The sequence below is a fragment of the Chamaea fasciata genome, unplaced genomic scaffold, assembly GCF_029207755.1.
Source record: "Chamaea fasciata isolate MVZ Bird 193981 ecotype frontalis unplaced genomic scaffold, bChaFas1.0.hap1 SCAF_3, whole genome shotgun sequence".
Lineage (NCBI taxonomy): Eukaryota > Metazoa > Chordata > Aves > Passeriformes > Sylviidae > Chamaea > Chamaea fasciata.
Genome location: NW_027094088.1, coordinates 42,820,213 through 42,847,059, shown reverse-complemented (window position 1 = coordinate 42,847,059; position 26,847 = coordinate 42,820,213). Strand labels below are relative to the sequence as shown.

The window sequence follows — 26,847 nt, the reverse complement described above, 5'->3', positions numbered from 1 at the left end:
CCCATCCCCCCCCCCCCAATAATTAAACTGCAGCTAAATCTTGAAAAACACACTGTAGCTAAATTTTGGAAGAGAGTGCTTTTTAATCTGCCATCACAGTCAAGGAGACTTGCATTAATGAAAAGACAGAGTGGTAGGTCAGAATCTTCCAGCTTATATAACAGTCACCTGGTTTCCTTCTATATTCACCTATTTTTTAGAAACAAAATTCCAAGAGTTTTGCTCTGGAGACTTAGGCCAGAGTTATGTTTGTGATTATTCTGTCACATATTATCACACTCTTGACAGCCTATCAGAAAAATTGAATAATTTCTACATGGTAAACTACAGAATTTCTTACAGCAGGTACTGCTGTATTCACTGGTCCCGATGAAACTATTTCTCCACTTGTGGTGGGGAGGGAAACACTCCCCTCAAGAGTGTTTCTCGACTGATTTAGGCGGGTATCTTTTTTGTCATTTGCAGCTGACAGTCACAGCTGCATTTTCCACACTGCTGGCAGTAGTTTCTATATAGCATCTAAGGGAATTTCTCCCTCCACACACATTTTTGGGAAGAGCCTTACATCTTAATTATTCTCCTCTCAACCTGTACTTACACCTCATCTCACAATGAAAAAGATCCTTGTTCCCTCTCCTGGTCCCAACACACTGCTCCACAACTCTGCTTCCTCTGCCTCCATCGAAGATCAGCACTCCCCCACACAACGACATTGCAAAACCTCCTCAGGGATGAAGACCTCCTCTATTTATAGAGCACTGAGGCTAGATGAAAGTTCCCAGAGAGTTTTCTGGAAGAGCTCACATCTAGCTGCTCTGAAGGCTTACAAACGGAAACAAGCTTGCACCTTGCTTTAGAGCTTTGCCTGGCATCTAAAAACCACTAAACCTTTGCAGTACAGTATGTAGTGCACCAGGCATGTGTTTGATGTTATATATTAGCATTTATGAACCTCTGAAAACTTTTCTTGCTGACATGCTTGGGGCAGATTCTCCACCATGAACTCATGTTCTCAACTGATTTTCGTTCTAGGTCTGTGATTCAGTGCTATCTTAAGATAACAGAGAGAAAAAAGCCTGTTTTTAGCTTTTTGCTGTGGTTTTTCCTTAAAAGATTGAGGCTGATATTTTTAAATCAAAAATAAGGTTCCATTAACAAATGCACTCCTGAGTGTTGCTCCATAAAGACATGATTCCGCATTTCTTTTACTCAAGTCACAAGTTAAATGCAGAATATGCTTTAAAATAGTGGATAAATGTCTGTAGCTAAAATAAAGTAGGAGTCAGGCTGGGTTCACAGGATGGGCATATCCACAAATACAGTCTGTGTGCATATATGAGCTAGACATGTTCAGCCTCTGAAACTGGTAAGTTGCTGTTTATTTAAAAAAAAAAGGCAGCAAGCCCTTGACTACTTTTGCCCACAGCACATGGCTTTTATTGGAGGATGTGTTCACACAAAGGGAGGAGTGTTGCCTCCCACACAAATTTGAACAATCATTTGAACAATTTGGTAAATAGGTGAGGACAGAGTCTTCATCTATTGTCTGCCTATCCCCTCCAGTCAGAAGTCAATCACACAGTGAGGAAGCTCTAATCTAAAGGAGAAACCCTTTTCAGGAATCTGCTTTTTAATGAAAACTCCTGAACATGGTCCCAGCATTACCAACAATCTGAGGGTACACACATACACCCCAATACAAACGAATGAACAAACAACAAAACACACCCAAAACAACAACAAAAAAGAGAGAATAATTCCAGGAAGAAAATATAAGCCTAATGCAACAGGAAATGAAGAAAAAAGTGAAATCCACCTCCTGATGGGATAAGCATTATCATCTTGCCTTGCGCTGCAGGGGTATGAGGAAGAAACAAGTTGCTTTTTGACCTGTTTTTTGATTATGCATAAAGATAAAAGGCCATTTCTTCTAGTACCAATAAACACCACCTTTTCTCTGAGTCACTAATTAGCTGACTGGATGAGCAAGGAACAGGTTCAGGTGACTCTAACAGTAACAAACTGATGCAGAATGATAGCAAGACTCAATCACAACCCAGCACTAATTACAGCTCTGCAGCACTTACTATCACTCTGAACACAAATCAAGGATGTTAATAATACAAATTCAGCTATGCACTTGCACAAAGTCCTTGTAAGCTTAGTTTTCCAGGACTTAATATTTCAGTACTGCTTTGTAAAAGCTCTCCAATGTACAATTCCAATATTATGTTTCAGTGGATTCATGAACAGCACTGTGTCATCTCAAGGCCCACTAAGAGATAAAATGAATAGTGTCAGTTTAGATCATGCAGGAAGGAGACAACAATTTTCATAATATGCGAATTTAAATTATTCTATATCCACTACTATGAGCATTCCTAGTTTAGTAAATATCTGTCCTTGGTATAAGTTGCTTGGAATGTGCTTTAAAACATGATTAAATACCTTACTCTGGTATTAGTCAAAGAGTATTTGCACAGAGGGTTGTGCTGGTTAGCACAGGGAGAATAAGAAGACAGAGAACACCATCATAATGAGTGTGCATCAAAATCACAATACCATATTTGTTCAGTTCTAAAATATCAATAAGTATCATCATAAATAGCCAGAACCTTTCAGCAACTAAAACCTGAAAATAAAAACAAAAAAACAGACAAAAACTTACAAAATCAGAGTGCCTGGCATGCTGTTTGCACCATCAATAGCCTGAAATACCTCTCCTTGCATCCTCAGATAGCAGTATCAGTTGATGCTAGCCATTATCCTGTCTTGGTACAGAATCTCCTGCACTTTGGATCTGCTGATTCCCTCAATACAGTTTCAAAATGAAAAGCTTCTCTTCAGTCAGAGAAGAGAGAAAGTAGAAATGGGTTGAGTTACATAATGTGAAGTAAACAAGAGTGAAGTTACACGACATGACTGAGGCAGCTCACTATTCTGACTTGGGTGGTCCTGCTTTTCCCTCCCCAACTCCTGGCCCGGCTGGTTCACACCCTCTCTCACACCACATCAAACCACTTGGTAAGCAGATCCAACTTGTCAATCCAACAGAAAGCTACTCTCTTGAACTCACTCACCAAAGGGCTTGAAAAGAGTGATGCCAGGGAGAATGCGTCTGGAGGGAGCAGAACTACCCCTTCAGGTGGCAGCAACTCAATATCATGTCTCAAATGAACCACAGCTGAAGAAAGCACTGAAGAAGGGCATGAGGAGCACTGAAAGCCAACAGAAGGGCATGGAGTAAAATCCTGTGTCTTTAGAAGAATGGAAATGCAAGAATAGACATCACAAAGCCCTTGGGATGGCGTAGCCACTGAAGGGTGCAATGGCAGGAGAGCAACAGGACATTGGATCGTGTAATGCATCAGAGGGGGGCATGGGAGCACAGGCACCACCCTGGCAGGAGGAAGAATGGGTAGTGACAGAAAACACAACACTCAGTCTGCCCGGATTGCAGTGACTCTGGGGTTCACAGTGCTTGTGCCTGTGTGTGTGTGTGTGTGTGCAGCCAGCCCTGGCAAAGGTGAGCTCTTTGGGACACGTGTGCTACTTTGATAGTTTTAACAAAACATCAGCTATAATACTGTATCTCCATTGTTCCAGAAAAGAGGGGGGACACCATTGTTCACCTAAAAACAAACAAAAATGAAGCCTGTCTCCATTCTTCTCAAGAAACTGCCTCATCAAAATAAGAACAAAAATCAAACTGCTGAGTGTTATTGAGGAATACTACCTAGTCAGTCTTATCAGTTCAAAACCTCACTCACTATTATCTTTTGCTTCCTCTCTTAAATTACTGAGACAGGTCTCTCCTTTCACAGCAGCAAATGTTTTAACCTCACTGTTTTCTTGGAATCTCCCCTACCTGTACAACTGCCTCCACAAGAAAAATAGTTTAGGGGTATCAGAAATTGTGCTAGTCATCTGGAGAAAGGGAAAACAAACTGCATCTTTACCCAAAGATAAAATGTCCAGGTTTTTAACACATTTGTCTCCATAGTTTCAAGGAACACTTCTTGAGCTCCTGTCTTGAGCTCTGGGTAACTGCTCCTAGGTAATCAGAAAAAAAAAAAAAAAAGGAAAAACCCACAAAAATAAACAAATAAATAAACTGTAAACTTTGTAATTCATTAAATAGCACGATATATTGCAATGCATGAGCTGAGGTATTCTCAAACTTCCCAAACCAAGGGGCAGAGGGCAAAGTGTCCTTGCCTACACCCCAGGGCATCCCTGTTCTCTTTTCCAAGTACAAGACCAGGCACTGGCAGAAGTAAGAACTACGTGCCTGGCAGCCGAAAGACGAGGAAAGAGAAAATATGATGTGCAATAAATCAGGTACACACAAAATAATCACGGCAGGTCACATCATCCTAACACTGCTCGGCATTGTTTCCACCTTAATGATCTTTCAGCATGTCACCATGCTGAATCATGATGACAGAGGGGCAGGAAGCACATATCAGATGCAGAATGAACAGGTCTTCTTGTGATTGTGCCGCTATGAAGTGCTGGGCTTTCTTTATTTCTCTCTCTGTTCTCACTCTGAAAGACTTGTCTGCACCAAAATCAAGAAAAGTTTCTGGAGCAGTTCAGATAAATTTGACCTACATACAGATAAAACAGGAACCTCTCTCTTTTTTTTCCCCCAAAAGTGTTTATTGCTGTATCAATGCATGAATTTCAAATGGGTTTGAAAAATGTTCTTTAAAAGAAATTTTCTGTTCATAATTGGGCTTTAAGCATACTGAGGGCCTGCTGGCTTGCTTAAGTTAGAGGCCAAAAATGTACATAATTGTCAATCTTTAGCAAGACAGGGAGTTCTTTTCTAACCAAAGCCAGAAATACTCCCTCTGGAGAAATCTTGCAAACAATGTGAAAAAAAGCTTTTGAGCTTTTCATGGAACAAAGTTTAAAATGAGGACAAAACTGGAATGAGTTGGTCTTGAGCATTTTCTAAGCTATGCTGCATTTCCATAGCTTTATAGATCCAGACATCTGGAAGTAGAATTTTCATGTAAAAAGAAAAAAACCCCATTGTTTGGTATTTCACTGGCATAATTAATTTGCCTTAAACATGAATAAAATTATTACAGTAGACAAAAAAAATTAGTAAGTATTAATCTCTCTGGATCAACCCTAACAATATTTTTGGTGTAATAAAAATAGGCTATATTCCCAGATATGAAAATGCATATAATTTCAGACAGATTCAGGGACAGCAAAACCACTTTTAGTTAAACAGCCTGAAGGAACTTCATAATATTTAAGACAGTATTAAACACAAGTTTACGTAGAATAATTGAGAATACTTCTTATAATTTAGTCCAACACTTATAAACTCAGATTATAATGAAAGATTTTTTCTTTTAAACATTAGACCATTATCATATTCAGTGATAAACAACCAACTTATTCTATTACTTTAGTTTCAGCAAAACCTTTTAGGGAAACTTTACAATGGCATCAACAAGGAGTAAGCAGAATGAGAAATGATACAGGGTACTGCAGATTATTTTCAGGGCTCTGAGCCAAAGTCTCTGTTCTCCCAAGTGCCCTTTGCCACTTCATACTGTGGTAAACACCAAGTTCTTGGCATATCAAAGCCTGGATCTTGAAACATTCTGAGACCTCTTCAGTTATGCTGCCCAAATGATTTGAGGGACCCTGTGTTTGGTCTCGTGCTCCTGTGCAATGACTGGCACTAGTCCTACCAGGCAATAACCCCACACCTTCCAGATCACCTCTACGGGGTGACCCTTTCCTTGCTTTGCAGAAACAGGGGCCAGGGGAGGTATCTGGGAGATGAATAAACCATGCTAACCCTTTGAGTACCTCAGGAAAAGAGCGTGCATTCAACAAAGGAGCACTTGCATAGCCTTGTGGATGTACTCTGTACACTCTGTCCTGATTAGAAAGGAAGTGAATTTAACAGAGAATCCAATTCAGACAAACAGTTCTCTCCTTTAATTTGGAAAATCTGCAAACCTGTTACAGTTCACTATCTAGTATGAAAAGCAAGCTTGAAAAATGGCACTGTTGAGACCAATGCGTAACGGTCTAGGTGGAAAAGTAGCAGTCAGGCTGAAGAACATGGTGGAGTGGTCTGGGTGGAGGAGAGCAAATGCTACAAGCCCCCAAGTTGTGACTTTTAATGATGATGCTGTTATGGACATGCATCTGTCTCATGGATACCAGACACCACGACCCTCAGGAGCATGTGTAGCTTCCAAGAGGCCTTCTGGCAGCAATGAAAAACTTAGCCTGGCGACTGAGCATTCTTTTCCCATTCACAGCAAAACTATCTCAACATGAGATTACTTTTCATTTCAACTTTATTTCTAAACTGATTTGTAACCTTCTATAATCTTGTTACTCTCATTCCCCTTCTCCCCAGGCTTCAGAGATTCTTTTTTGGTTGCTTATATAATCTCAGCACTGCAGTACACAAGCTATCTAAAGCATGGTATAAATGCAGCCGTTATTGCTACTTAATAAAAACAGCGAAGTTATTCATTGACCAACCTTTTTTTCCCCCCTTTCTAATAAACATATCAGATCCATATCTAAGTGGTGATAAAAAACTATGACCTTGCACTAAGTTTATCCCCCAACATCCTCATCATGACTGGTATTTAAAGACTTTTCACTGCATTCTCTGCAAAGCAGTATGTCTCATCATTACCTAGTCACCAGTAAAGCTGTTTTCCAGCAGTCACTGACATAGACAAGAAATTCACTATCTTAGAAAGGCCACTTTCAGGACCAAGTGAAGAGTAATCAGCTAAAAAGAAAGAGAAGGAAGCCCCTTCCTCCTTTGTTCTGGCAACCATCATATTGATATATTGTGTGTCGCTTTTTGTTGTGCTTTGTCCTTAACACTGTCTTTTAAGGAACAAGCTCTTTGGCAATGAATAGAGCCTAATATGCTTGGAAAACATTTCTAGCATGTTGCAGACAATATTGTAATATAAATACACATTGTATTCCTGAGTTTCCTTACCAGCACTGCTCTTCAACACAGCTTTGTCATTTTAAAGTTAAGTTTTGTGTCACGGGTGCAGTGCTGCAATAATGAGGCAAATGCCTTATACACCCAGAGATGGATTTCGTTGAACTTGGGATTTTTGTTGACCATGCTGTGAAACAGTATGATGTCAAGACAACCTGAAGTAGCTTAGCACATTAGCAAATGCAAAAAACTAAGATGCAAACCTTTAATTGCATCCGAAAAGACATGTGGAAAAGAGAGGGAAAGAACAAAAGACTTTTGAAGCCAAATTAGCCTGTAAATTAATAACTATCATTAGATTTTAGCCAGGCACCATATTTGTGCCTTGGTCTTTTTCTTAGTTGTTTCATGGTTGGATGATTGAGTTTCGAGTCTGTGACTTTCATCTCCATTGTGTATGCTGAAAGAGTACACAACAAATGCAAAAGATCTTTAACTCTTCTGTTTCTATCTAGCAGAATACCACTATTTGCATTTCTCAAGTTCCTCTCTTGTCATTTAGCCCAGTTTAACAATACTGCAAGTCCAAGGAAATCAACTGAATTAATATTAAAGCATGCTAGAGGAATGCCTAAGCCCAGTATTTTTGACATACCTCAGATACCTATAGTTGAAGGAAAAACTCTCATTAAACCTACGTTAAAAATCTGTCCACTTCATGTTCTGGATTTAAAACTTGGTTTTAATCCACTTCCTTATGCCCTTACCACAAAGAAATTACTAATCTGGAATTTTGTTTTTAGTTTCCATCTTTTCCAGTTCATTTGCCACCTTTTTTTTTTTTTCCCTTGGGTTGTTGTTGTTGTTTTTAATTCACCCTTGGAGCTCATTAGTCATATTCACCTTGAAATTTTTTCCACTGGGCTTTCATGACCTTGTCCCCTCAGCACTTCTCTTGCCTTTCTAATAATTCACCCTGGTTTTCCTTCTCATTTTTCATGTATGTACCACAAGGCACTTATAGCCTTGGTACACTTTGTTTCTCCTACATCCTTCATATAGTACACTCAGTGTACTTGGACATTCCTCCAAGTCCTATTACTATGCCAATCAGTCTTAAATCCAGTTCTACAGGAGAGATAAGAACTACACCATTTTTATTGCATACATAAAGTCATCTCACTATAATACAAGAATATTACACTGTTAAACCTCACAAAAGCCAGTGAGAAGCAAAGGCATTAGTATTCCTCTTCTGCAGTGGCAGAGAACAAATCACTTATCCAAAGTCACGTGAAGTCCTGTGGCAGCCTCTGGGTTACCAACAAGAGGATTCATTTCACTTTTCTACCTCAAGATCTGTATATTGGCTCATGTATTTTACACTTCTTGGGCTTTAGAATGGATTTGCTTAACTTACAGGCAGTGCAGACCAAGGGTATCTATCGTGTCTCACCAGCCCAGCCCAGGCAGCGGATACTGGCGGTCTGATCACCAACTGGTTCTCTGAGAAGATGGATGGGAGAACACCCAGCCCAGGAGGAATCACTGCTCTGCCTCACCACACGGCTCTGACTACCTTGTTGGGCTGTACTACAGGAAACTGCAGAATACACTCCACTTTCCTAAACTATACCACAAGCAAGCAAAGCCACGGTTAATCGAATCAGTGGAAGCTTTAACATCACCTCAGAGGAGTACAGATCCCCATGTGGCTTCTGACAACCGACGTGACTGAGCCGAGACCTTTGTCCCTCCACCAGCACTGCTCTCCCAAACGAGCTTCCTTTTTCCTGTCAGAGACTTTGCCATGTTCGTCACAGCACAGGCCCCAACTCCTGGCCTCGCCTTGTTTTGGCAGCTGCATCAACTGGCTCCTTCTTCCTGCTTTTTGCTTTTTCTTCGCTTCATCAGCCTAGCTCCGGCCTTCATTGCCACCCCGTGAGGCGGGACACAAGCCACGTGTTATTTACGAAGGAGACAGCACATGTCTCTCCCGCTCTAGCAGCTATCCGGCAGGAGTATTTTGGGGCCTACGGGAGTGACAAAACCTAGCCCCTCACTGTAGCCGGGTGCCGCCGCAGCCACCCTGCCTGTCATTGAAGCCAGTGCCCAGCTTCCACGTCACCCGCCGCTCCTCGGTGCCCCCGCCTCACCTGCGGCAGGCCCACACCCCGGGGTCACGGGCACCCTGAGATTAGCGACCTGCTCAGCGACGACGGGGCGGCACCGGCAGCACAGACCAGTGACAACCCCAGCAATTTCCCCACTGTCCCTGCCGGGAAGGCCGCGCTCGGTCATGCGGGGGCAGGGCGCCATCCCCCCGGGAGCACTGAGGCCGCCGCGGCGCAGCCCGAAACCGTTCCCTGCGCCCGGGGCCAGACCCGCGGCTGCGGCGGCGCCTCTCAGCCCCCCACGCAGCGGCGCGGAGGGCGCGGCCGGCCCCGGCCCGGCCCCGCCCGCCCGGCCACGCCCGCCTGACGTGCCGGCGGCGCTGGCGGGCTGGAAGTGGCGTACGTGCACAGCGGGCCGCTGGAGTGGCGCCTCCTCCTCCTCGCCCCGGCACAGCGGCCGAGGCGCGGTGGGCAGAGGCGGCGGCCGCGCCGGCCCGTGCGGCACCGGGCAGAGCGGCCGGCGGGGAGCGGAAGGCAGCCACACGCCGCGCTACCCCGCTCCCCTTCGGCCGTTCCGCCGCCGGCGATGAGGCGGCGCTAAGCAGCGTTCGCGGCGCAGGGAGGGCGGCGCGGGCCCCCGCGCGCCGGAGGAGGCCGCGGGCCGGCGGAGGCGGCGGGGGCCGCGGCAGAGCCGGAGCCGGGCGGCCATGATGCAGTGAGCGCTCCCTCCCCGCGCGGCCGGGCGGGGGCCCGCGTTAGCGCCGCTCCCGCCCGCCTCCTTACATAACACGACCCGGCGGAGCGGGGCTGCGGCGGCACCACCAGCGCCATGGCGAATGACAGCGGCGGAGGCGCCGGTCAGGGCGAGAGCAGCGGCGGCGGCGGCAGCGGCAGCAGCAGCAGCGGCTGCAGTAGCGAGCGGGACCGGCAGTACTGCGAGCTGTGCGGGAAGATGGAGAACCTGCTGCGGTGCGGGCGCTGCCGCAGCTCCTTCTACTGCAGCAAGGAGCACCAGCGCCAGGACTGGAAGAAGCACAAGCTCATCTGCCGCGGCGGAGGCGCTGCCGCGGCTGGCGCGGCAGGGGGCGCTACCGAGCCCCGCGGCGGGCAACCCCTGCCGCCCCGCGCCCACGGCGGGGCCGCGGCGGGCGGCGGCAGCCGGGCGGGGGTCGGGCAGGGCGCAGCGCCGCCGTCCCCGGAGGTCCCCGCCGAGGCCGCCCCGCTGACCAACAATCACGTCTCCGCCGCCGCTGCAGCTGCTGGCGGTGAGGCGGAGGCCGCGGCCCAGTCCCCGTCGCCCTCCGGGGAGGCAGTGCTTCTGTACCGGGACAAGTCGAATCTGTACCCGGGCGGCGTGCAGGCGGGGCCCGGCGGGGCCGCGCTGCGCCCCAACGGGCAGACCAAGTCGCTGGTGCCGCAGCGGCTGGCGCTGGAGTACATCGTGCCCTGCATGAACAAGCACGGTATCTGCGTGGTGGACGACTTTCTCGGCAAGGAGCTGGGCGGGCTGGTGGCCGAGGAGGTGCGGGCCCTCCACCACACCGGCCGCTTCACCGACGGGCAGCTCGTCAGCCAGAAGAGCGACTCCTCCAAGGACATCCGCGGCGACAAGATCACCTGGGTGGAGGGCAAGGAACCGGGCTGCCAGACCATCCGGCTCCTCATGAACAGCATGGACGATCTCATCCGGCACTGCAACGGAAAGCTGGGCAACTACAAAATCAACGGCAGGACGAAAGTGAGTGAGAGAGGGGGGAAGGGAGCTGGGACCCCCGGTGCCCTGCCTCCCCCTGCTCCTGAAGCCGAGGGGGTTGTGGCGGAGGGGCGGGAGCGGGGCGGCGGAGCCGGCGCTTCCCGGCTGCGGGCGTGTGTGCGTGCACGTGTGCGGCCGTCTGCGGGGCTGCGTGCGTGTGCGCACGTCCGTCCGGCTGTCTGTCCGTCCGTGCGGGTGCCTGCGCGGGGTTGTGCCGTGCGTGTGCTCCCGCTGCCGCTCCGCTCCCCGGAGCCGACTTCTGCTTGGGAGTCGTGTCCAGTTCTGGGCTCCTCAGTACGAGAAAGAAGCTCCTGTTTTTCTCTAGAGGGTCACAAAGATGATTAGGGGTTTGGAGCATCTCTGTCATGAAGAGAGACCGCGGGAGCTGAGCCCTTTTAGTCTAGTAAAAAGAGGATAGAAGGGATCTCATTAATGTATGTAAATATCTCAGAGGTGAATGTTAAAAAGACGGTGCCAGACTCTTCAGTGTTACCCAGTGACAGGACGAGTAGCAGTGGCCATAAACTAAAACACAAGTTCCACCTCAACAGGAGGAAGAGTTTCTTCACGTTGAGGGTGGCAGAGCACTGTAACAAGCTGCCCAGTGAAGTCGTGGAGTCTCTATCTGGAAACATTCAAGACCCACCTGGACGCCTTCCTGTGTCACCTGCTCCAGGCGACCCTGCCTGGGCAGGAGGGTTGGACTGGGTGATCTCCAGAGGTCCTTTCCAGCCCGAACAATTCTGTGCCTCACGCCCGGCCGCGGGGGACCCGCCGCCTCCACGGGCGGATTGCTGTCCCGCGGTCAGCCTGGGGATTGCTCTCTGCCGGGAAGGTGCCAAAGGGTTTGTTTGCGGGGAAAAAAAGGTGATCTTGTTTATATGCCTGCGTTTTGTTAAAACACTCTTGACCTGGAAGCTTATCCGCTAGGTGATGAGTATTGAAATGCGACTTCTTTCGTGATCTCCCGAAAAAACCCCAAGTAACAGTGCTATGACAGGCTTCGGGAAGCAGGGGCCCGACTGCGAGCTGTCCCGGCAGCGGCGCTGGCTGGGGAGCGTGGAACCACTTGTGCATAGCGTTTGTAGGCTCACAGAAACGTCTGAGTGGGCCGGGTTTTGGTAAGCCTTGGCTCAGGATGTGGCCTGCTGAGTGCGGGACTTAAAAATGTGGTCAGGAGACCCACCTCATTGCGTGCCCCGGTGGCACAATAAACCTGTGAGTTACAGTGCAGCACTCTGGCAAATGGTGTTGTGGCAGGCAGCAGAGTCACAGCCGTGGAGCAGAGCGGCTTTGGGCAGAGTTTTTATGTTACTCTCATCAACTCACTTTTCCGCAAAAATCTTACTCCTTAGCTCTTAATTCGAGACCAGAGAACTGAGTCAAAATCTCCCATTGTATTAGCCTAATTTGCGATTCCCTTCCAGTCCTTTAAATAAAACTCGTGTCCTTGGTAGAGAGCTAGTAATGAATATTCATCAGTATCTTTTCAGTTTAAAAAAAAAAAAAGAAGAGGGGTGAAGCCCCTTCAGACTTTGCTACCTCTGTTAAAGCATAAGGAAGCCAGTGAAATGGTAGGAGTCATCCTGCCGAGGTGGTTGCACTGTCACAGATGGACTGTTGTTGCTGCAGCTGCAGAATCTCAGCTGGTAGGAAGCTGCGGGAGGGAGGAAGGGAGAAACTGGACTGCAAGAAACAGCCCTGGATTTGTTCAGGGCACGGGAAACTCCCGTGATAAAGAAGAGGGTGGGATTTTTTTTTTAATTTTTTTTTTTTTTTTTTGTAATGCTGTCTTTGTATTTCTTCAGTTGAACCAGTACTGAGCTAAAACTTTTCAATGGGAACATGGTGTAGAGTCCTCATAGATCCCTGCAGGACTTTTCTAAACCAGCTAAGCTTTCAGGAGGTCTTAAATCTATCTCTTCAAGGCTTCAAACTTGCACTCTAAGAACATCAGTGGTTTTGCTGGATTTCAATTTTATGCAGCAAAAAGGAATACTGCTTCTGTTTTTATGTGGGGTGGTATGCTTCTGTAAAGAATAGGTTCAGGGGCTTTTGGAGTCATAATCCTGATTCATGCCTGTAATTCCTGGACTAGTGTATTTTACATTCCTACTTGATTTTCAGTCACTGCTGAAATCCCTCTGGGGGATCAGAACAGGTGCAGGGATCAGATAAATAAAAGTACAATACTTTACTCCTTGGTGGCACAGAAATGCATTACTTTGTCTTCTCACTTTCCCTTGCTTATTTCCCCACAAAAGTCAGTGCTTTTAGTGTGCAGGAAAGCTCAATTCTCTAAAATTGCCAGCAAAAGCAGAGTGAAAACTGTCATTCACTCTCAGAGAGTTACCTCAGAGTTGGATAAACAAAAGCAGATGATACCTGGAGGATTACTTCAACTAATTTGTATTATAACCATGTAACTTGTAACCCATTGGTGGTGTTGGCATTGAACAGCCATCACTTCTGTAAACTGTCTAGAAGCAGTGTATGAAGAAGCAAGAAGATATGGGTCTGAGGTATATATGTCCCGAATCTCTTACGTTGTAAACTTGCCTGTCAGGAAAAAAGCTGTGTTGTGTTAGTAGGATGTAATTCAAACTGATTTACATTCACCAGGGCCAGTCCATTAAGGCAAAGAACATGAAACAGGGTAAGATGTTGGTCGTGACCTGAGATTTTTATATTTTAAAGTCTCTGATAGGTGTTTTCTTTAGACTACTTGGGCCACCTAGAACTGATCTGCTTAAACTGATGTGGTTCTACCTAGTCCTGAGTGTCAGCAAATTACTCTCCAGCCTGAAAGATATCTGTACAGCAATAGTTATAAACTAGCCAAGTACCTTTGAGGTGTGTGGAGACAGCAGCAAGTATAAGAGAATGGCTAACTATTTAGTCATCTTGGAAGTCCTGACTTACTGCATTCCTTGCTTTTATTCTCTTTCTTTCTAGACTCTGCTTCCCTCTTTTCTTTAGCAGACACTTGCATATTTGAGCTCTAGTGTCTTTCTTCTACTTCCTGTTGTTTTTTAGTTTTTTCCTCTTTCATCTTTTCATAAATTATCTTCGTTTTTCCTTTGTCTTATCAGTTGCCACATATGTACATGCATCTATTTCTGTTTCCTGCCTGTCTTGTTCTTGCATAGCTAGTGGAGGTAAAAGCCTGCTCATCAAAATCAGGAAAAGAAATTGTCCTGAATCTCACTCAGGTGAGAAAGTTTTTCCTCCTTCCCCTCTGGAGCATGAAGAAGGCGTTAAGGGTGGGGTTAGATTTATGATCATTTTTTTGACAGCTTTCTCTTTCCCTTATTTTGGACTCTGCTGATCTGAAGCTTACATCCTTTACTGGTCCTGGAGTAATACTGTGACCTCCCAGTTGTGGACTGGTTTCCTAATAATCACCATATGACCTGACATCCAATCCATCAGCTATTCCTCTTTTTGCTTGCCATTTCACCCAGTGCCAACCATCTCCTAAACCCTACCCCTTGCCTTTTTTTTTTTTTTTGGAAGGACATTAGGTAGACAGTTTGACAGGCCCTGTTGCATCCCTTTAGTTTTTCCTTCATTCCTGTGTCTTGAAACCTGTCAGGAGACCAGTCCTGTTCAAATTGCTGCATTTTAATGCTCTACTCTCTCTTCTAGTAGACCACTGGCACCCATTGCTTTTCAGCCACCTGTAGCTTAAAAAATTGCTTTATTTGTTACACATTGTGCAAACTTGCTTTTCTGCTTTTTCTGACAATTGCCCATCTCTTACTCCGGAGATCCTGGGGTTCTCTGAAGACCTAGAGGACTCTGGATTCAGACTAGTCTGACTGTGCCCTATTAAATTAGATTCTTTAGAAGTTAGTAATGCTTCTTTAGAAAATAATTCTCTAAGAGTGAGTGGATTCCTCATACCCTGCTGTTAGCTTTTTTATAAAGTGGACAGAAGAGGCTCTCTGCTCTTGCCACTTATTTGTGTTGCAGCTTTTCTACAAACATGTTAGATTAATGTTGCCAAGGAAAAGTAAGATTTATGGGTGTGTTTTCTACTGTATCTTATTCTAGGAAATATACCTTTTAAGCATGTGTGGCAATAAGAAGACAGATGAAAAATAAGAGGTAGGAAATAAGGACTTGGCAACCAAGCAGGTACTGGAAAATGATGATGATGCCAATACTCTGGTAGAAGAAAGGAAAGCGAGCACAGGGGCAGGTGTGCAACTCGGGTAAATCCTGCTCTGATTGAAGGACCCAAGGGCTGTCATTGGAGATCTGGGCTTAGGAATGTCTGTAAAGTGTGGGGGGCTTCCCTTCAATATGCTTGTGGCATGTGTGATTACATTGATCGTCCTGTATCATTCTGGAGTTTTATTTGCTGTCACACCTTGAATTCATTTCTTGGTAGAAAACTTACTCATCTCATTGGTTCCTAGTGAATGACCTCATATATGGGTGAATTTGCCACTGAGTTGTTGTGGGAAAGTGTGGGTAGGTCTCTCTCCATCTCCCAGTACTCGCTTGTGTTGCTTGACCTTGATACAGAACATCACCAATGCTTGTCCTTATCTGTTCCTTCTTTCCCTGACAGCAGAATTTCTGTTGGTGATGTTTTCTTGTAGATGAGTGTGCAGGTCAGCAGAGGATTGTGTGGTGATTCATGGATACACAACAGCCTACACACAGTTCTTAAATCCCTCTTGGAGTAGAGCCCTGACATGTGATGACTATAGTTTTCATTTGTTGTTCCTCACGTACAAGTCTTTTGGGTCCCAGGTGAAGCAGATGATCAGAACACTGACTGAGATTTCTCCTGCAAACGATCTTTTGGTTGAGAAGTACAACAGCATCCAGAAGAAACTCTTGTATACAGCCAACGTTAACATTGCTGAGATTCTGGCAGGTTCTCCTACTAGAGAAAATTCTAGAGATATGCTGGTTTCTGAGGGGCAGCTGTGTGGTGATTGCAACTTTGAAGTGTGATGTGAATGTAGTGTGTCCAAGGGTGGGGAGCACCACCTGTGACTGCTAGAACTTCTCCACACCCCTTTGTGTTAGGCTGTAGTTCAATGAACATTTTGGGCTGGCAGTGCTGGAGAAGTAGTCACTCTTCTTTGCCAGCACAAGTATTTACATGGCCATCCTGTGAACTGGTTTGGGGAACTGATCCATCTGAAAAATAAACTGGCAAAAGAAGTGCTCCTGGTTCAGTGTTCGGATGTTTGTGCTGGCACTGAGGACTGGCAGATGGTGAGACTTTCTTTCAGCAGCAATGCAAATTTATGCCAGTTTAAAGTGTTTGCCAAACTACGGTCTTAGTTTAGCACTTGGAGTCTGATTCTCCCAAAATATGCCCCTGAAAATTCAAACACAGTTTAAGAAATCTTCACTAGCTATGTATTTTTTTTTTCTTTCTTAACTTTTCTTTTTTTTTCCTCTTTTGTGTTCGGTGTGAGACTTGGTTCTTGCCATCAGAAAGTCGTTCTTCTGTCCTCCAAGAATCCTTCTTACCACAATTTTATACAGAAATTTTGCTCATCTACCCACCAGATTATTCCATGTAACATGTACAGTGGAAACATGTATTTTCTCCAAATGAAAACTGATTTCCCCCACACTCCCAGCTTCAAAACCAACCTACTCTTAAGCTTACTGTCTGTTCTTATCCATTATTCTAGAGTTTACTTAGCATCAAAGATGTTCTTGAGTTTCAAGACAGAGCTGGATTGGCATCATCTGCCATGAACAATGTGCTGCAGCTTGCTACTGTTTGCTGCTGGTAAGGAAGGTCCCTGCTCAGCCCCATCCCCTTGTGCCAGCTCCCGTACTTGTTCTTCTTCAGGGGCTCTGTCTGATATGGGCAGTTTCAGTACTATTTCACACTTCATGTCCTGCTCATTTCCTCTCTGTTGCCTGGTGCGTTAGGATAGCTGTATGAAATTCTGGGTTGGTTTGTCACTCGCTTTTCCAAACCATTTTTGACTGTAATTGGAATTCACGTTTTTTAGTTGTTACTGTTCTGAAGATAAGGAACCCGTAAATTGTAGTTTGTGCTCATCAGTGATTTCAGTACACTGTGGATAATTAATTTTTTCCTGTGAGTGATATAAATGATTTTTTGACCATGTTGCTACTTGGATGTTCTGTCTCTTCTGCACAGAATGGGCTCATTTAATACTGCCTAAGAATCAAGTGGGATGTTTCTCATCGTAGCTGTACAGCTCGAGAGGAAGAGCTGTCTTCCCTTCCCTGTGGCCTCTTGGACTGGAATTCTTTGCAAGTGATGTCCTGCCAAGTCATAGGACTGTCTGAACAGCAGTTCTCAGATCCCTGGGTTAGTTGTATCAGTAACCTTGACTGGTTGGTTGAGAGATGTTTTCCTTTATTCTGGATGGTGCTTAATTTCTGAATAGGCTGCTAGCCATTTCCTGAAAAAACAGGTCGGCAGCATATTATTCTCTTCTGTGGTATTTACCATGTTCATTAGATTTGTGATTTAGTTGGATTTAGCCTGTCTTGGCTAATATCTGATGGCTCTTGGCTTGAATAGGCCAGGTTGCTATTGAAGTTGTGCAGGATGCTGTCTTTCTAGTTGCTTCTGTGTTGTTCTGTACTGGTGCTAGTACATATGCTTGTACCTCTAGGTATGTACATAGCATGCTTGGAATCTAAATGAAGGCTTTCTCCTGCAGCAGAAAGGAAACCTGTTATAAAAGAGAAATGGATGCTCTATATAAAGCAAAAAATTTTTCTTGCCTGTCTGGAGACTAAATCGTTTCTCTTTAGGCTCCTTAGAGAGCTCTTGTACAAAGACAGCACTTTTTTCAGTTCAAAAATTAATTTTGGGACTGTTGTGAGTGGGTTGGTTAGTGAATTCTTCAGTAGGACACTCATGGGGCTCCCTGGCTCTTGTGCTGCTGTATTTTGTTACTTTTCAGTGGGGGAGTGACTGCAGACAATGCAAGGACTGTACAAGTGTTTTTTGGAAATCAACATACTCAGATTATGTCAGTTCAAGTTCTTTATTCATGGGCATGTTTTTTACACTCCACTAGGAAAACAGTATTTTGAAAGCAGTATTTTTAGTGAGTAGAACAGTAGAGTTACTTGACTTTGCAGTTACTACTGAGTGAAATAATCATTATTTATTATACCCTTTTTGTCTTCTGCATTTGTGACTTACTTAGACCCTTCAGAAGGAGGACTAATGCTTGTCTTTGAGGTCTCTTGGGAAAGTCGTTTGGTGCTGATGAAATGCTTGTAAACTCCTTCAAGTTTCTGAAGGTTGTTGGTTAATGATGGGTGGTCAGGCACATTTCCAGTGCGGGCTTGTGCCAGAATTAGCTGGTAAGTGGCAGTCATGAGCTTCAGGTCAAAATCCACTCTCTGTTCCAGGGCAGCGTCTGTCAAAAATAGAGCGATGCTTTTATGCACGTAACAGCTGCTTTCACTTGAAGACTTTCTTGTTCTTTGGTATTTAACTTAAAACTGCTTGAGAGTATTTTTATAAATAGGAATCTGGTAGAAATGTGCGTGCCTGCACGTCTGTGCAGAGGTTGTGTGTGGAGGTAGGGTGGTTATTGATACGTTGGGTGGGTAGTGCTCTGACAAAGAGATGAAGTCCATGCCTGTAGGGTTACTAATGGGGCCTAAAGAAAAAGGTTATTTAATACCCCAGGATTAATTTTACACATTAATTTAGGCTCAGACCAGCTTAGGGCTCATAGTTTGACCATGAAGGCATTCTGCATTGTAGAAATTATGTACAGTTTCAAGGAGATGCTGCTGTGTCACCTCAATGTGCTGCGGTGAGAGCGGAGCCTGAGACTGCCTTGCTTTGTTTCAGCAAAATAAACATGATGTTGAAAATGATACAAAGGTGAATGCAGTGAGGGAGATTTTCCTTTTAGTCCTAGCAGGGTAGAGGAATTGTTACATTGCCTGTGAAGTTATAAAGTGCACTAAATGCTGAAGACTTTAGGGCCTTATATGTATTTGCTTGGTTTGGTTTATTTTGCCTGGGTTTTGTTTGATTTGTCTTTTTGTATGAAGATATTTTAAATCTGTTTCCAGGAAGAGGTTGTATTATCAATTCATATCAATTTGTTCTGTTGATACCTTGAAATTCTTGGTGAGGTGTCAGAGGCTGCAGGACTCTGCTGGGCATAGTCTTGCTGTGGTTTGCCGCTCTTCTTGTATACCAGGGTCTTCTGTCTTCCTGCTTGAGTAGGTCAGGTGGCTGCAGTTACATAGTTATAACAGCCTTGAAGTTACTAGTTAAATGAAACAAAAAAGTTTCAATAATAATTTAGCCTCATTGTTGTGATAATGTGGAATTTAAATTGCTATAGATTAAAAACTTGTCCGAACTTGGAGGCAGCAATCCTCATATGTTTAAGTTCTCTGTGCTGTGAAAAAGTCCACAGATGCAACGTGTAAGGTTTCCAAAGCAGTTTATCATTAGTTAATAACATATCTCTCTTGTTGCTGCTCTCTGTCCCGTTCAAGCATCTGTTCAAGCAGCTAAACCTTGCCGTGGATGCCAAGATCCCTCAACAGCTTCTGCTGTATTCGAACAGTGTGTGGTCTGTTCTCTGCTGAAGGCATTGGGCCCTTCCAGTTTCAGTGGTTGCTGCATTGTTGTTCAGGCAGCTGGCATGCAGCCTTACTGCTGTGAGAAAGGAAACTGTGGCCAGTTGATAAGGGCATCTTAAACTGACTCCTTTTCAGCTGGCACACTGGATGATGCCCAGTGAAATAGATGCTGGCTGAATTGTACCTCTGTTTGCCTTGACTTTATTTGTGTGTGCTTTAGTGCCTCTATGACAGCACATCAGTCAGGCAGTAGTGCTGTTCATTGTGGTGGATTTGCTCTTTCAGGTCATACTGGGAGACACTGAGAGAGCTGGGGTTGTTTATGTGGCAGAGGAGAAGGTGTGAGGGGATTATAGCAGTGTGTACAGATACTTGATGGGAGGAGTGAAAGATAGGGAGCCAGACTCTTGGCAGCAGTGCTCACTGGCAAGGCAGTGGGTACACTGAGATGCAAGAAATTCCATTGAAATGTAAGAAACACATTTTCGATTGTGATGAACCAAGAAGCAGGTTGCTCCAGAGGCTGTGGAGTCTCCATCCTTGGAGATACTCAAAACCTGATCTCTGGTCACCCAGCCTGCTCTGGATGACCCACCTCTGAGCAGGGGGCTGGACCACATGATCTCCAAAGGTGCCTGCCAACCTCAGTGCTCCCATGGAAAAAAAATACTGCAGTTTGAAATGGAAAAGATACAAAACAAGCCAAATTTTGCAATCTGTTAATTTTTTTTTTTCCAGCAATGACATTGTCAGTATAAGTCCTGCTCATGGCATCTCTGAATGAAGTTGCCCGGAGTCTGGCTTCCTACTAGTGGTCATTTGCTCCCTAAGGGATCATTGTGTCAAATGTGCCAGTAAGGTAACTGTTTCAAATATTCCTGCCTTGGATCCCTTTTGGTCATCCAGGTGGTCTTTTACTAAGTCTGTGCTGCTGCCTCTTTCTTCTTTTCTCCCAGGTTGCCTGTTTTTCCTTTCGTGTGTGCATATGCTCACAGCACAGTCCTTTCCTAGTATAGTTTGCTGATACAAAGCATGTGTACACTTCACAAGACTGATTTAAGCAAACGTTTAAGAAATTAAAGTCAATTACCTGTAGGGGATTCATACTTTCTCTCCAAAATTATTTTAAAGTTATATATGATCTTGGATCCACTTCTGTACTGAGAGGGCATAAGGGCACCTGGCATAGTTATCCTTTTCTTGCAGGACAGACAGAACAATGAAATATGCTGTTTCAAAGCCACAAACTACTAAAAAGTGCTTTACTTTTAATATTTCACATATTTTCACTTTATTTATGTAGTAAATTTGTAACAAGCATCTGGCCAAATATTTTTTTGGTACATTTCAGTTTTATCTTACTTATGAAAAATTCCACCTGCTCCATATTAAAAAAGATAAGTGTGGGGGGGGAAACATTTGAACTGGTAAGAGTCAGGCTTATGTATTTTGCCAGGCTGTTGAATAAATCAAAAACCTGCAGCTCTCAAGTACAGTCCTTACCTCTTCCATCTACCTGCTAGTCATTTTCTTTCATCTATGCTCCCCACACAAGCTTGCTGCTCCTGCCCACTTCCATCCTGCCTATGATCCTCTGGGGACCTTGTGCAGTGGTGTGTTCCTTTCCTGTTGACGGAGAGCAGGAGGGAGAAGGAGCAGGTGCTGAGAGAGGCCGGCTGGCCCAGCAGGGGTGCAGGGGACAGGACTTGCCTCAGTTGCTGCTCTCTGCCAGGTACAGCAGTTGTGGCACCCGGTCAATGGCTTGTCTTCGGCAGGGACTGTGTGACAGAGATAAGAGCCATGCGCCTCTCGGGAGATGGCAGCTTGGCCATCCCTGCCATATATCTAGTAGTAAATTGGAGCCAGACGGGGTTGTGTTCATCTGAAGTGACCTTCTGTATGAACTAGATGCTAGGCCATGAATTGTAGGTTAAAGCTAAGCGTTTTTGAGGAGTATCCAGTCTTACTATAAAAAACACCTAAAATTTAAAACCATTTGTTCCTATTGTTCAGATGCTGAAGACTCTCTGCTCAAAGCTTACACTTTTTGCTCTCTGGTTAATTTCATTGAGGTTCTAGCAGGCTGCTCTCTTGTGTTTGCTCAGTGAGAGTTCTTCCTCATCAAATATCTGTTTCACACAAGTATTTGTCATCTATGATTATACTATTATGTAATTGTTGTAATTAATCAATAATTGTTCTGTATATAAAGCTTCAAAGTGTATATAAAATGATGTTCTCAAATGCCATCTACCTCTGGCAATCCAGGAGCTCTAAGACAGAGCTTGTATCTAGCCTGTAATACGTGCAGATGGATGGACACGTTTGCCATTAATTTATGTAATCTTGTTTTAAAAGCCATTTGTACTTTTGGCCTCTGCAACATCCTGTAACAGCGAGTCCTGCAGTTTGATTAGATGGAAAAGGAACTTCCTTTTGTTTAAAACCTATTGATGGTGATTTCAGTGTCTCTTAGACTGTATTGTGAAAACTCACTTCACAGTAGTTTTACTTGTCATATTCTTTTAAGAAGTTTGGCATTTGTTTGCATGTGTTTTTTTCAGCTGACATGCTTTCCCTCCTAAATTGAGGAATTGTAGTCTTTTTAGTGTTTATCCAATGGGTACTGTTTCATGATTCTAGTTATTCCTGCTGCACTTCTGTGCAGCTTTTCTGGTTCTGCTGATCAAGGTAAGGCAAGCAGAAGCACAGTATTTAGTGTACAAATATATCCTGATTTTGTGTGCTGGCAGGGTGATGTATTCTGTGTTGCCTTTCCTTGTTTGGTGATTTATGACACTTCAGTTGCTTCCTCTGCTGTGCTAAGATGAAGTTCTTGGGAGAACAGCCTGTATTTACTACTTTTCCTTTTTTTTTTTTTCTAAAGTGATGGTATCCAGTTTAGAAGACATCACTGTATAAGCAAGCTTTTTTTCCCCCCAAGGGGTCTTTCTTCACACTTACACTTCCCTGAATTTCACCTCCCATTTTGTTGTTTAGGCAGTCGGTATCATTTTACACCCTCTGTGTGCCTTTCTGCATCCAGGGCTGGGAGGCGCTGCAGCATGTTTAGGTATTGCAGATAAACACCATCACTCTGCTTCTTCACCCCGTTTTCCCAGGTCATAGAGAAATAGTACAGGTCCTCTGGGAATCCTGCTGGTAGCACCTCATTTTTCACTCAGAGGAGGTTGATTTGATATAGTGAAATTGCAACTGGAATTTATTGTTTTACTGGTCTTTTCTTTGCCCGTTTCATCATTACGAAATGTCTTGGAAGTAAAATCTGTGATTCAAGTGCTTTATATTTTAAAATGTTTGATGTTGGCATTAAAATTAATGGCTTGTGTAAATTTGTATTAAATCTCCACTATAGCTTGGACAAAATGACATGTAATGACTCTTGAAGGCCTCCTAACACCTGGCACAGACTCAAGAACAACACAGGAGTTCCTATACTGGAGTCCTGACTTTGTCATTTTCCTTAGTGAAAATAGAAAATGGGAGTTGTCTCACTCATGAGCCAAGGCTATGCCAAAATTATATTGTAAGAGCTAATAAGATAAACATACATTATTTTTACCTGTTTAGTCCTATAGTTTTATAAAGGACCTTGTAAACATGGAAAATAATATTCCACTGCAGGACATGAAATGTAGATGAAGATACGATCAACTAGATTTATTTTGAGTTTAGTTGTCTTATAAAGCAACTTGAATTTTGCAGATTTCTAGTTTTTACTGTGTCTTTTACTCTTTCTACACTCACATCCTGCTACTTTGAAGGAACACACCCACTGAAAGACAAAGCTAGTAATAAATGATGCTTCCTCACCATTGAGAGTTCGACTTCTGCAATTCATCTTATAATAGCTCTATATTAAAACCCCAGAGAAAACTTGCCTTTGAAGAGCAAAAATTCCAATGCACCAACCCCCCCACGCCTCCCCCTGCCTTCCTCCTCCTCCTCCACCCCTTCCCTTTGGGAACAGCTTTCTGGAGGGAGTGATGGAATTCTTTAGGGGCTCAGTAGGGAACAGAATTTGCCAGTGATGGGAAGATGGAGTCCCTCTGAGATTTTTTCCCTCTGAAAAGTCTGTTACACTCTTCTTTCATCATCTAGCCTTCATTTTTAAGGAACAGTTATCTTGATTTGGGAACCCTTAATTAAGAGTTGTCTTACAGAGGAAGTAAATTCTTTCTTTCTGGAGTAATTCTCAGTTGTCTTTGTGGTAGGTATATCACATTGCTTGCATTGATTCTGGAAATAAAATATGTCTGTCTTTTTACTTATTTGTGTGTGCACCAGGTGTGGGGATAAGTTGATCAGTAGGCTTGAGGGCAGAGCTGGCATTCAGAGAGGTAAGTACCTTTTTGCAAGGCCGCTCCAAGCAAACGTTTTACCTGGAGTGCAGATGATGTGAGCAGCCTTCTGCACGCAGTGGGTGGATTTGGGCACAGTGCTGTGCATGGAGCAGCAGCTTTTTTCTTACCTTTGCTTGCAAATCTGTGTGCTGAGAGTAACCTTGGATGTCCGAGATGTTTTGTGATGTGGTTCATTAAGGGTCTGGAAGACACCCCAAAACAATGACAGCTGAGGTATCTCACTCGTTAGTGCTTGCAGCTTGATTTCATGGAGTTAGTAGCAGGGCAGTCACAATTAAAACCCACATGCTGTGGGACTTGCTCCCTCCATTACTGCAGTACATGGTTGGCAACTGCATCCACTGTCCCCAGGTCCTTGCCCACTCCTCCTCTTCCTCCCTGTTCTTCCCTACAGCCTTTCTCCGGCTTCAAAATTGGCTTTCCTCTTCTTAGTTGCCCATCTCCAAGTAAGTGTGACTTCGAGAGGATACAAAAAATGGTTTGGGATCTGTAGTGTCTGTAGTATAAAGGTACAAGGCCATTTACTACACATAGTAGAAATTAGTAAATCAATTGGCTGCCCACAGATAATTTCTTGATGTGCAATCTGCTTTTTAGAAACTGCTACCCAGTGTTAGTGTGCAATACTAGATACATGTTTTAGGAGATCTGTTGTTTATTTTCAATAATTATGTAGAAATTTTATTTAAAAATATGGTCTCTGCCTGACAGATTATTTCTGCCAATCCTGAAATCTGAAGTGATTGCTTGCTGACTTGAAGGGGAAGTTGACTGTGTATAATTCTGGAATCCAAGATTTTTAGAATTGGCTGCTGTTTTGTTTCTTCCTTAGTTCTCGTGATACTCGGCATCACTTTCCCCTTTTCAATAATGCAGACTTTTGTCAGTGTTGCCATTCCTTCTGGTGTCTACTTTCTTCATCTTCCTTTTGTTTCACTGTACATTGTCTGTCCATCAGTAATTTCCACTGCTGTTGCTTGAGTTGGTAAGAAATTCATACCTTGGGTATGAGTTGTTTGGGGTTATTTGCAGACTGAGGCAAACACTTTGTCATCCATTATGCTCTCGCCTCTTTTTTTCTTTAATTGGCACAATGTTAAGCTGGGAATAGGCTTTACTTAAGCTCTGCAGATCTTGCATGTAAGTTGCATAAATATGTGCTGTGGAACAGTCCTCTTGGTCTGACGTGACACCTCTGATCTAGGCTACTATTTCTAATGCCTGCAATCTCTCCCCAGTGAGTACTGTAGATTTCAAAGCCCTAGCTGGCCGTTGGTTTACCAGGAAAGGTTCTGCTGACTGGATTTTTAGGGACATACAGATAAACCTTTCTGCAGAAACACGAAAAAAGGAGGTGTGTGTATCCTGTCTTGAAATCCATTATTTCTAGATGTGGTGTGGAATAGTGTGCTTCTCTTTCTTACTAAATACAGTCCTTTTAAGAAGGTTTAAGAGTATCTAAGTACTTAGATGCTAACACAGCTGATGTGGAGATTTTTGACTTTCTGTGTGAGCACTTGAGAGGTCCTGATTCTGTGCTCTTCTGGATGTCTTGGAAGGCGGGGGGGGGAAGTCTCAGTGACAAGTTGTTAAAGAGAAGCTTTCTTGTTCCTGTCAGGTTTTGTGCACCATGGCTTTTTTACTCACATCACCACTTTGTGTGGAGTTTGGATTCTGTCACCTTCTGATTTTTAGAGTGGGAAATTTGGAGTTTAAGGTTAACATGTGACTTCTAACCACAATACTTGTTGAGTTATAGACAGTCATGACCAATTTGATTGACAGGAGCCTTGTCTCCTAAACATTAACAGGCTTTTTAGTTGTTGTTCACAGGAAAGGACTAATCTATGGAGAAGCCTACTTGCCTTTTAGGAAGGGTGAATAATTTGAGATATAGATATGTATAGATAGATAAAAAGTACTATTTTTGTTGTTGAAATAGTAGCAAATATGAAAAGAGGTAAGTTTTTTGATTGGATTTGTTTTCTTCATAGCAGCTTCCTGATGCCAAGTATGAACAGACTTGGAACAAACCAGATGGGTCCATTTTAACTAATTTATGGTTGATAATGCAGCATGTTCCATTTTTTCCAGGGTATGAGAGTGATGTTTTTCCATCACACTGGTCTCCTGGACCGGTGGTTGTGATTGATGGTGAGACTGGGAAAAAACCTGTTGAAGCAGCACCAAGGAGCTCTGCAGGAGGTCCTAACCTAGAGATGATCTTGTTGCTGCCATGAACGTAAACTCACTGTATGGTCAGCTGAATTGGCATTTCAGAAGACAGCGGGGCTTTTGTATCAGCCAGACTAGCACAGACAGTCTCCTCAGGTGTTTTTTCCTCCCTGGAGTCAGTGCTGCAGTATGTTCAGATCTTTCCTGTGCTCACAAGGCCACATGCTCCTAGAGAACATACATTGCATTCCTGAGCTGCTCTCTTCCAGGAGTTCCACTGAGCCAGTGCAGCCTCCCCAGTGCAGCAGAATGCCTCCTTAACCTGAAATGACATGGCTGGCTCTGCTGGGACATACAGAGGAGGGGTGAGTTTGGGAGTCACTTTTCCGACTTGGCATGCCAACATCAGCAGTCCTGCTCCTGGTGTTTATCATCAGCCTGTAGTGCTGCATGGACTCAGCTGTTCCTCAAGGCTTTGCCCAAGGACTAATGGGAACTGAGACAGCTGGAATACCAGTAGATTTGTTTAATGCCTGCATGCATTTGAACTGAATCCACTGGGTGATCTGGTTAAAACAACAAAACCCATAAGTGTTGTTTATGCCAGCTGGGAAAGACAGCCTATTACAGGACTGTGGTGGGATTGTAAAGAAGAGCTTGGATGGAGACATTTTATGTGTGAAAGCCCATAAAAAGTATGGGCAGAGTCAGCGCTTCTTGCATTTAAATTGTAGGTGGCTTGAAAGAATATTACAGGCTGCTCGTTGCTGTTTGGTTTTAAACCTTAGTCAGACTTCTGTGCAGTGCTAATATAAAATAAATCTGTCCATAAATGAATGTCTAGTAGCATTTCAGTGCATAGTTACTTCTTTTTCTGTGATA

The 26,847-nt window shown here is 44.2% G+C and overlaps 2 protein-coding genes across 2 annotated transcripts in view; one reads left to right on the top strand and one right to left on the bottom strand.

The window, feature by feature from the left end:
- The window catches only part of TSNAX (translin associated factor X), a 57,013-nt gene extending 47,949 nt beyond the window's left edge, over positions 1-9,064 (bottom strand). The window contains exon 1 of the mRNA XM_066178772.1: positions 8,644-9,064. The gene's annotated coding sequence lies outside the window, so the exon portion shown is untranslated. The remainder of the gene's footprint in view (positions 1-8,643) is intronic.
- Positions 9,065-9,491: 427 nt separating this feature from the next.
- The window catches only part of EGLN1 (egl-9 family hypoxia inducible factor 1), a 34,576-nt gene continuing 17,220 nt past the window's right edge, over positions 9,492-26,847 (top strand). The window contains exon 1 of the mRNA XM_066178769.1: positions 9,492-10,807. Within this exon, the coding sequence (XP_066034866.1) occupies positions 9,899-10,807 (909 nt within the window). The 5' untranslated portion in view covers positions 9,492-9,898. The remainder of the gene's footprint in view (positions 10,808-26,847) is intronic.